Source organism: Suricata suricatta, chromosome 16 (assembly GCF_006229205.1).
Source record: "Suricata suricatta isolate VVHF042 chromosome 16, meerkat_22Aug2017_6uvM2_HiC, whole genome shotgun sequence".
NCBI lineage: Eukaryota > Metazoa > Chordata > Mammalia > Carnivora > Herpestidae > Suricata > Suricata suricatta.
The window spans coordinates 51,914,722-51,925,737 of NC_043715.1; the positions used below are offsets into that span (position 1 = coordinate 51,914,722).

At 57.0% G+C, this 11,016-nt stretch overlaps 1 protein-coding gene across 1 annotated transcript in view; it reads left to right on the top strand.

Moving 5' to 3' along the window:
* Nucleotides 1-11,016, top strand: part of MYH14 (myosin heavy chain 14) — a 74,325-nt gene that overhangs the window by 54,520 nt on the left and 8,789 nt on the right. Inside the window, exons 30-38 of the mRNA XM_029924355.1 lie at nucleotides 243-347; nucleotides 432-584; nucleotides 1,680-1,928; nucleotides 3,783-3,995; nucleotides 6,517-6,729; nucleotides 7,510-7,671; nucleotides 9,950-10,078; nucleotides 10,715-10,803; nucleotides 10,897-11,016. Of these exons, the coding sequence (XP_029780215.1) occupies nucleotides 243-347; nucleotides 432-584; nucleotides 1,680-1,928; nucleotides 3,783-3,995; nucleotides 6,517-6,729; nucleotides 7,510-7,671; nucleotides 9,950-10,078; nucleotides 10,715-10,803; nucleotides 10,897-11,016 (1,433 nt within the window). The remainder of the gene's footprint in view (nucleotides 1-242; nucleotides 348-431; nucleotides 585-1,679; nucleotides 1,929-3,782; nucleotides 3,996-6,516; nucleotides 6,730-7,509; nucleotides 7,672-9,949; nucleotides 10,079-10,714; nucleotides 10,804-10,896) is intronic.

The following is an 11,016-nucleotide window of genomic DNA, read 5'->3' on the forward strand; positions in this document are numbered from 1 at the left end:
AAAAAAAAAAAAAAAGATTTTATAAATTTTAATTTTCTTTAACTGTATGTATTTATTTTGTGAGAGAAAGAGAATGAGCAGGGGAGGGGCAGAGAGGGAGGAGGACAGAGGATCTGAAGCAGGCCCTGCACAGGTGCCCCGTTCACCACCCCCACCAGCCCAGAGCGCTAGGGGCCGGAGGGGGAGGGGCGGCTGGGCCAGCTGGGTGGAAGCCGCCACTGGGAGGTGTCCCTTCCCCGCAGGCTGAACTGGAGAACGTGTCTGGGGCCCTGAGTGAGGCGGAGTCCAGAGCCATCCGGCTGAGCAAGGAGCTGAGCAGCACGGAGGCCCAGCTTCACGACGCCCAGGTGAGCCGGTGCCCCGCGGCCCCCGGCCCCCCACGCCTCCTCGCCGCCGCCCTCACCTGGCCGCCATCTCCCCTCCCTCTGCAGGAGCTGCTGCAAGAGGAGACCCGGGCGAAGCTGGCCTTGGGGTCCCGGGTGCGAGGCCTGGAGGCCGAGGCGACGGGGCTGCGGGAGCAGCTGGAGGAGGAGGCGGCCGCCAGGGAGCGGGCGAGCCGCGAGCTGCAGACGGCCCAGGCCCAGGTGAGCAGTCCTGGAGGGAGACCTGGAGGTGCTGCCCGACCCCGGGAGACCCCCATTCCCATCTCTGACTCTCCGTCAGCCCTCCACCTGTCGGTGCTGAGCCCAGCCGGCTCTGTCTCACCCCTGCTCCGCGCACAGCCCCCACCCTGCCCAGGTCTCTTGTCTGCCACCCAGATCCGCATCCGGGCCTCCCTGCCTCCCGTTTCTCCCCTTCCAGCGTGTCCTCCATGCCGTCTTTCCACCACAGAGCTGCCCCCGCTTCTCCCCTGCTCCCAGTGCCCCCAGGACCCAGCCTGCGCCTCTCAGCCCTACGTTTGGGGGGCTCATCCCACACCTCCTTCCCCATCTCACAAGACAAACCCTTTCACTCTTCAGGACTTAACGGCGGCCTCTCCTGTTGCGGGAAGTCCCTACCCCCCAGCCCCCACTCTGAGCTCCCATGCCCTGTTTCTTCCTCGTTCCCATTCCAGTCACCTCAGGCTGCAAACTGTCACTGCCCACGGGTCCCCCCACTGGACTGGGTGCTCCTGGAGAGTGGGACCCCCTCGGAATTCGATCTTGGTCCTCAGCATGGGCCAGCATGGAGCCCGACCCTGGGAGGCCTGGAGAAAGGCCCGTTGAATGAATGAGTGATGAGTGCATGCCCGTCAGCATCCTTCTTCAATTGGCAGACTCCTATGCATACTTCAAGATCCACCTCAAATGCCCCCGCCTCCAGGAAGTCTCTCGTGAATGTTCTAAACAAGATTCTAAATTCCTCCTGTGGACTCCCTTGGCCCCCATGCGGCTTCTGCCATAGCCTCCACCACCCCGACCCTGACACTTAGTCTCCACCGTCAGACTGGGGCCTCCCCAGGGCGGAGTCCAAGGCTGATTCAACCTCTGGGTCCCCGTAGGAATACCTGTGATCCCCAGGAGACGCTGAGGTTCACAGAACTCACAACCTCACCCTCCTCCGCTGCCGAAGAGCCCAGCGCAGCGAGGCATTTCCCTCTTCAGGCCTCAGTCTCCCCATCCGGGAAATGGGGCACCACCTAGGTGGCAGCCACACCTGCCACCCACACACCACTCTCTCCCCCCAACCCCTCCCCGCAGCTCTCGGAGTGGCGGCGCCGCCAGGAGGAGGAGGCGGGCGCCCTGGAGGCTGGGGAGGAGGCCCGGCGCCGGGCGGCCCGCGAGGCCGAGGCCCTGACGCAGCGCCTGGCAGAGAAGACGGAGGCGGCGGAGCGGCTGGAGCGGGGCCGCCGGCGGCTGCAGCAGGAGCTGGACGACGCCACCGTGGACTTGGAGCAACAGCGGCAGCTCGTGAGCGCGCTGGAGAAGAAGCAGCGCAAGTTCGACCAGGTGGGGCCCCGCAGGTGGCCGGTGGGGAAGCTGGGTGCCCTCCCGCGCTTGCGCAGTCGTTGCGTGTTATTGCACACTGTCACAGCTCGGCTGTGAACTTGGGGGGAGGGGCGGGTAGAGCCGGATGCTTCTTCCTTCTTTCCCCCCCCCACCCGAAAGGTTTATGTATTTATTTTTGATTGAGACAGCACGAGCAAGGCAGGGTGGGGGCAGAGAGAGGGAGACACAATCCAAAGCAGGCTCCGGGCTCTGAGCTGTCAGCACAGAGCCCCAGGCGAGGCTCGAACTCATAAACCGCGAGTTCATGACGAAAGCTTAACCAACTGAGCCCCTCAAGCGCCCCTCCAGATTTTTCTTCTTTTTCCAAGTTGTTTAATTTCTTCTAGATCCTTCACATTTCCACATGTATTTTTAAATGTTTGTCAGTTTCTACACCTAGAAGAAAAATCCTCTGATTTGGGAACATGTTCAATCTACAGATTGATCTCAGAAGGACTGACATCCTAATAATGCTGAGTTTTCTGGTCTGGGAACATGTCCGTTTATTTAGATCTCCTTTCCTTCAGGAATGTTTTTATAGTTTCCTGTGTCCATCTTTTACATCTTTTGTCAGATTTTTTTCCCCAAGCCTTTCATATTGTTGATGCTATTTTCAGTGGTTCTGTTTTATTTCAGTTTCTGATTTCTGGTTTATAGAAATACAATTGATTTTGATTATATTGGTCATATGTTGACAGTTTATTACTGAACTCCTTTATGATCATGTGTCAGATTTTCTTATAGGCTCCATTGGATTTTCTTCACTGGTGACCATATTTCTATGAATAAAGACAGTTTTACTTCTTCCTTTCGTTTTTCTTCCCCTTTCCTGTGTGACTCCAAATAGTCCCTCTCACTGCTTGATGCTCAGAGGTCACTAAGCTCGGTTAATTTGTTTATGATCTTTTTTACTCTTTCTTTTTTTCTCTATCATGGTCATTTCTATTGGCCTGTTTTTTTTTTTATGTTTATTTATTTTTGAGAAAGAAAGAAAGCAGTGAAGGGGCAGAGAGAAAGAGAGGACAGATGATCTGAGCTGTGAGCACAGAGCCTGACGTGGGACTCGAACTCACAAGCCATGAGATCATGACCTGAGCCAAAGCCAGAAGCTTAACCAACTGAGCCACCCAGGAGCCCCTATTTTGACCTGTTTCCGAGTTTACTGGTTCTTCTAACGTGTCCAGTCTGCTCTCAGTTTCCTCCAATGACTTGCTCATTTCACGTATGATGTTTTTCAGCCCTGGCCTTTCTAGCAGGGTCTGTTTTACTTTCAAATCCCTCCTGAAATAACCTTGGGTCTTTACCCACTGTATCCATCTGGTCCTGACATTTACTAAATGTAGTTAAAGTCCTTGTGTGATGATCCCAGGGTGGAGGTCATCCATTGGTCTGTTTCCACAGACTGATTTTTCTCTTGACTCTTGAGTCCTATTCTTTCCCCTTTCGGCATATCTTGCTGTTTTTATTGCCTAGGAATATTGCTTATTGTTATTTCTGCGTCTTAAAAAAAAAAAAGCAAAGGCTGAAGTACATTTTAAAAAATGATGTACATGCTCTTTGTTACCACTACCCCAGGAGGAAGAAACATCTTTTTGTGCGTTGGGTTTCTAGAGTGAGGGGCTGGTCAGTCTGTACCACTCAGGAGCGGGGCTGGGCTGGGCCACAGCGGCGACTTTCATCCCACTGCCTCCCTCTTGTGTCTCCACCTCTGTCTGTCCGCGTCTCTCTCTCTCTCTCTCTCTCTCTGGCCCTGTCGGCTCATATACTCCTTTCAGCTAACCTATTTCCTCCACCCCATCTCCCCCCACCCGGAAGCTCCTGGCAGAGGAGAAGGCGGCCGCGCTGCGGGCGGTGGAGGAGCGCGAGCGGGTCGAGGCGGAGGGCCGGGAGCGCGAGGCTCGGACCCTGGCCCTGGCGCGGGCGCTGGAGGAGGAGCAGGAGGCGCGGGAGGAGCTGGAGCGGCAGAACCGGGCCCTGCGGGCCGAGATGGACGCCCTGCTGAGCAGCAAGGACGACGTCGGCAAGAACGTGAGTTGAGGAAGGGGGGGCGATGGGGGATGGGGGACCCACTCCCCAAGACACGCGGGCAGCTGCCTGGGCACCTCCCGTTGGGAGACGCAGACACACGTGTGTGCTCTCACGCATGGGACATGGGGAGCACCAGCCTTCGGTCACGCGTTCATGCTGAGCAGCGATGGGAGGAGAGCCAGTGAGCAAACAGGTGCTCCCGGAACATACACTGCACCAAACAGCGGTGCTCCCGGAACATGCAGTGAGGGCGCCAGGGCGGCGCAGCCGTTAAGCGTCTGCTTCGGCTCAGGACGTGATCTCACAGTGCACGATTTCGACTCCCCTATAGGGAGCTCGTGCCCCCTTCTCTCTCTCTCTTTCTCTCTACTTCTCTCTATTTGTGCCTCTCTTCCCCTTCTCTCTCTCTCTCAAAAGAAAAAGAGCATTCACAGAGCGAGGGGAACCTCCCACCGGACACGTGTTCAGACTTCCACGCAGGACGGTGGGAAAGCCGTTCCTCAACAGGCTCGTGCACACAGAACAGGAGAATCTTGCATTAAACATACTGTTTCTATGTACACCAAGCATGAGAACCGCCCATCACATGCGTGTACAAACACTCAGACCGCGAGGAGAATCTACCACAGCAGCCTGAGAACCACTCCCAAACATGAGTGTGTGCACACGCACAGGGCACGCGCCCGCGTCATGCACACACATGAACAGTGCACGCGCACACACACACACACACACAGTGCACACACCCAAGCCATGCACACACACGCACACTGCATGCACCCACACCATGCACACACACCCCACACACCCAGTGTGAGGACCTTGCCAGCCTGCACCCCACTGAGCACATACAGGCCCCCGTGGGGTCCCCAGGCCTCTGGCTCCCTCCCTGACTCACGGGCCAATGAGGAGTCCCTAGGCCTGTCCCAGTCCTGCTCACCCAGCCACTTCTAAGCCTCCTGAAAACTCCACCACACCCCCTACCCCATCCTTCCTTGGTTTGCCCAGTAAAGCTTTTTACTGAGGGGCACCCGGGTGGCTCAGTCTGTTGAGCGTCCAACTTCTGCTCAGCTTGTGATCTCACAGTTCATGAGTTCGAGCCCCGCCTAGGGTTTTGTGCTGTCAGCTAGTCAGTGCAGAGCCTGCTTCAGATTCTCTGTCCCCGTCTTTCTCTGCTCCTCCCCTGCTCATGCTCACTCTGTCTCTCTCTCTCTCTCTCTCTGAAAAAAATAAAGCGTTTTTAAAAAATTAAATAGATAAATATCTTTATGGAGCAGCAGCTAGGCCAGGCCCAGGGACAGTCGATGGGAGGCACCGACAGCACGGACCTCGGTGAGGGCTGACGCCCTGCTGACGTCCTTGCTCATTGCCAAACAACGCCCTCTTCGTGGGCACATCAGATAAAGGCTCTATCTTCTGCACATGCTCCAGGGTTGATCTGGAGAGAACCCCTCACCCCGTGACCCACCCTTGGCCTGCAGCTCCAGGGACGCGAGAGCCAAAAATCCAGCTCCTACCCGAACCACTTTGGGAAAACTGTCGAGTTATTTGTGGCGCCTCCAAAGGCCTACTTTGTGGGAGAAAGTTTAATTCCTTCCACTAAGCATAGCTGATTAGCAGGTGCCTGGCCCAGTAGGAGGGGAACCCAGCCGGCCCCTTCCGAGCGCAGGAGGGAGACCCTGTCACCGATGAGAATTTCCAGGAGGGTCGCTGGGCAGCGGGGACGTGCAGGCATTGTCCCTGCCCTGTGGGATTCACAGTCCAGTGTGGCGGCCAGCGGTGCCCAGAAAGACACATCAGCTCATGTTAAATGACCACTGTGGCTAATGACCGAGGAGGGGCTCAGGGTCAGGAGCATGGATAACAGAGGGGCCCTGACAGGTCAAGGGACATTTCTCGAAGCGGTGACAGTTAAGGAGGGTCCTGGGAGAGGAAGGGACGGGGATGGGGGAGGAGCAGAGGATTCATAAGCCCCGATCTGCCCTCGCAGGGCGTTTGGGATTTTAACTTCCAACTCCCCGGAAGGTCCGGGAGCCCTCCCACACACGAGTGAGAGAAAACTCTCCATAGCCTGTGGGATGGCCGTCTCCTGGGGGGCCTGGCACAAATCAGCACTGCCCTCTGGGGCTCCATGCCTTCGACCCTGACCACACAGGAGCCCCAAAGATCAAGCCCGAATGAAGTGAGCTCAGATGCAACATCACATAACCCGCGAGAAATAATCCATCGTGAGTGAGTCAGCCGACCTAGCGCACGCTTGGCCTGGACTCTCACGGGCTTCACAGAACACAACTTGCAATCAGAGGTTATTAATGAGGTGTCTTACGACTCAGATCGAGACCTGGTGCACTGGGTATCCGGGAGATGAATGGACAAACACACGGGATGTGCACGTGGACTCGCTGTGCCCCGCCATGTCCATCGGAGCTCCCCTCACTGTGCCCTGGGTCAGATCTCGGATCCTGGCCTCCCCCTCCCTCGGGCCGCAGGCGCCCAGAGCTCACCCGCCTGTCCCCACCAGGTGCACGAGCTGGAGCGAGCCCGCCGGGTGGCAGAACAGACAGTCGGGGACCTGCGGACGCAGGTGACGGAGCTGGAGGATGAGCTGACGGCGGCCGAGGACGCCAAGCTGCGCCTGGAAGTGACCGTGCAGGCCCTCAAGGCCCAGCACGAGCGGGACCTGCAGGGCCGCGACGAGGCCGGCGAGGAGAGGCGGCGGCAGCTGGCTAAGCAGGTACCAGCCGGCCAGGCTGGGGGCCGGAGGCCGCAGGCAGCCAGAGGGACTGAAGGTCAAGCTCACCTGCCTGTCGCTCAGTGCTTCCTCCCCAGGCCCTCCTGCTCCCCAGCCCATTCGCCCACAGTAACCCACCAACCCACACACGTGTCCCAGTCACCGAGGAACATACCCGCTCGGACATCAGCACCAACCGTCCACCCTGCCACCTACCTCCTGGTCCGCACGGCCTCCCCACCAATCCACCTTCTCTCCTCCACCTCCAAACTCCCCCTTTTCCAGCAACTTCCTCTCCCCAACCCCTAGTCCCCCCACTCGCCCAACCTGCCCCTGTACTCACGGCCCAGCTACACTCCTTCACCCACGACTTTTCTCCCTCATGCATTTACTCTGCCCGCCCAGCCTTCCTGTCGTCTGCACCATTCATTCAGGGATTTCCGGGGTGCGGCGGGGGGCAGGGAGTTGCAGGTCAGCTCTGGGGGTAGAACGACCCTCTGGAGCTGGCTGGAATGGGCTGGAGGGGAGGGATGAGAGCATGAGAGCAGGGCGTCGTCGGAGGCGAGGGTTGGGGGGGGGGCGCTGGGGGATGGGAGGAGCCCAGAGCTGGGGTCCTGGGGGCGGAGAGAAGGGATCCTTCAGGGGGGTAGAGAGGCAGAGAGCAGCAGGCCTGGCGTCGGAGGTCCGGGCAGCAGCGGCTGGCAGGGGGACGTCCATGTAACTAGTACTAGAGGGAGCCCAGGTCTCCTGTCCCCTGAGCCCGCCCCTCCGACCTCCCCGCAGCTGAGGGATGCAGAGGTGGAGCGGGATGAGGAGCGCAAGCAGCGCGCCCAGGCCGTGGCTTTGCGCAAGAAGCTGGAGGTGGAGCTGGAGGACTTGAAAGCCCAGAACGCGGCCGCCGCGCAGGGCAAGGAGGACGCCTTGAAGCAGCTTCGCAAGATGCAGGTAGGGGTGGGGCTCAGGCCACCTGCGAGCAGGGCGCTGTCGCTCCGCCCCCTGGGTCCTATGAGAGCTTTGTAAGCATCAGGCCCCAAAGGTTGGCTTGCTGCTTTGCACATTTTTTTATTTCCTTTACTTAAAATGCTTAGGTTCTAAGGCCAAGTTCTTCATTTTATTTAATTTTTGAAATGGAAATGCCTTAGGGCTCCTCCTTTAATGTGAAAGTTACATAGCTGGTTGTTTTTAAAAATTCTTTTTTGGCTGATGCCTGGCCTGGCTGGCTCCCGGCATAAAACATGCAACTCTGGATCTTGGGGTCGTGAGTTCGAGCCCCACGTTGGGAGTAGAGATTAACTTTTTTTTTTAATGATAGTGGTGTGCGTTCATCAGTTGTAACATCCCGTTCAGCCAGGGGTGCTGACAGGATTCTGTGCATGTGGGGGCCATCTCCGTCCCTTCTGCCTCGTGTCCTCATGAACCTAAATGTGCTCTAAAAAAGTAAAGTCTAATGTTTTTTAAATGTGTAGAACTGGAGCGCCCAATACAGTGGGTGCCGGCCCCCCGCGGCTTGGACATCCAAGGTGCGGTGGGGCTGAAATCGAAATTACATGTGGGATTCTGAATATTTGGTATCAAAGGAAAAAAAAGTAAAATACTGCAACAATTTTTATAGTGATTATAAATGGAAATGATAGGGGTGCCTGGGTGGGCTCCGTTGGTTGAGCCTCTGACTTCGGCTCAGGTCATGATCTCACCGTTCAGGAGTTCGAGCCCAGCATCGGGCTCTCTGACGTCAGCAAGGAGCCTGCTTCGGGTACCTGTGTCCCCTCTCTCTCTCTGCCCCACCCCTGCTGGCACTCTCTCCTTCTCTCTAAAATAAAATAAAATAAAATAAAATAAATACATAAACAAGCTTTTAAAAAATACACAAATTGAAATAATAACATTTTGGATATGTGAGGCTAAGTAAAAATACAGTGTTCCAAGTGTAGTAATTTCACCTTCCTTTTTTACCTTTTTAATGTGGCCACTAGACAAGGTAAAACAGTGCGAGTCCTTGCAGTGTCTTCCCATTGGGCAGCACTGGGCTGGAAAGATCCCGCCCCAGAAAGTAACCATTGCCAACCACGCCTTCCCTGAGAGAAGGCACCGGCACTGGAAAGCTGTTACTACCAAACAAGGAATGACAGCGATGATAATTGTCCTGCTAGTGCCGAGCCCAGTGCTGTCCTCACTGTCCCCTCTACACGGTAGGTTATTATTATTTTTTAATGGCAGTGGACATTTACTTTGTGTTTTTTCTTTAAGTGTCATTGAGAAGCCTTCCACTGGCGTCTTTACTCAGTGGTGTGGACGGGGTGCAGAATGACTGGACCAGACGAGTAAACCCTGGGGCCGTATGGCCTGGGTTCAAGTCCCGACTCTCACTTACCATCCTTGGCACGTTGCTGAACCTCTCTGTGCCTCAGTTGCTCCGTCTGTACAGCGGCCAGGAAACTAGTCCCCACCAACTGGAGTGGAAGGATTAAGGGAGTCAGTGTGTATGTATGACAGGGCCTGGCCCACGGAATCGATCAGGAAGTATGTCCCGTCATTATCACTACAGCAGACTCCAAATACTACACCCATTTCAGGGTTACTTTAATTTTAAGGTATTACTTTATTTTTTTTTAATTTTTAATGTTTTTTATTTATTTTTGAGAGACAGAGAGAGAAGGCGGGAGCAGAGGAGGGTCGAGAGAGAGGGAGGTACAGAATCTGAAGCAGGCTCCAGGCTCCGAGCTGTCAGCACAGAGGCCCACACGGGGCTCGAACCCACAAACCGTGAGATCATGACCTGAGCCGAACGCTCAACCGACTGAGCCACCCAGGCGCCCCAGTATTACTTTATTTTTGAGAGAGAGAGAGAGAGAGTGCATGAGCAGAGTTGGTGCAGAGGGAGATGGGGACAGAATCTGAAACCGACTCCAGGCTCCTAGCTGTCAGCGCAGAGCCCAGCGCCGGGGCTCGAACTCACCAACTGCGAGATCATGACTTGAGCCAGGGTCGGAGGCATAACTGATTGAGCCACCCAGGCGCCCCTAAGTTGCTACTTTTTCAAACTGGAGGTTGCTGAAGCCCAGAGAGGGGTAGGGGCTGGCCCAGGGTCACACAGCAAGCGGCCCTGGGCTGCAAGGTTTTGTTCTCTGGGAACTCAGGAGCCCCCGCAGGGCTGAGGCAAGGTTAGGGGCTCCCCCTGAGTCACGACCAGGCTGCGTCCACTCACTCGCTTCGTTCTGCCCAGGCCCAGATGAAGGAGCTGTGGCGGGAGGTAGAGGAGTCGCGCACTTCTCGGGAGGAAATCTTTGCCCAGAACCGGGAGAGTGAGAAGCGCCTCAAGGGGCTGGAGGCGGAGGTGCTGCGGCTGCAGGAGGTGATGTCGGAATGGGCGTGGCCCTGGGATGGGGCAGGTGTGGTGGGCGTGGCTCTGGAGATTGGAGGCTGGGCGGTGATGGTGGGCCGGCCATCAGGCTAGGCCTGAGGCACTAGGGAGCCTTTGAGGGTTCTGAGTAACGCAGGGGGAGAGGGGAGGTCAGGTCCGCTCTGATGCCATTAAGGGGATGGACTGGAGGGGGGAGATTGGAGGCAGGAAGGCTGGGGAGAGAGGACAAGGCCTGAGCTGGGATTGTAGGGATGCAGAGGGAGTAGAGGGTCAACATGGACAGGGCTGTGGGGGGTAAGGGGGCAGAGGAGGTAAGAAGGGACCTGGGAGTCAGGCCCAGTGCCTGGGGACACCTGGACGGGGAGCAGGTTTGAAGGGAGAGGCTGAGCTCGGGGAGGCCTTGCTGAGGGGGAGGGCGTGGAGGACAAGGGTCAGGGCCGCAGGAGACAGGTTTTAGGAGGCATCTGCCTGTAGATTGAAGTTCATTCCAAGCTTCTCCACGGATGGCATGTTCACATGTGGTGAAATCAGGCCCCAGAGTCTTGAGGAGTGAGGAGCAAGGAGAACGGTGCCCAGATAGCACCCCCCACCCCCCCATGCTGACCTCCACCTCTCTCTCCCTCCCAGGAACTGGCCGCCTCAGATCGTGCCCGGCGGCAGGTCCAGCAGGAGCGGGACGAGATGGCCGACGAGGTGGCTAACGGCAGCCTTAGCAAGTGAGTGGCCCGTCGTCGTGTGGGGCAGGGCGCCTCCTCCGGCCATCCTGCCCTCTCACCTCACCCCTCCCCGCCCCGTTCCGGCCTCCTCAGAGCAGCCATTCTGGAGGAGAAGCGGCAGCTGGAGGGCCGCCTGGGGCAGATGGAAGAGGAGCTGGAGGAGGAGCAGAGCAACGCGGAACTGCTTGGTGACCGCTACCGCAAGCTGCTCCT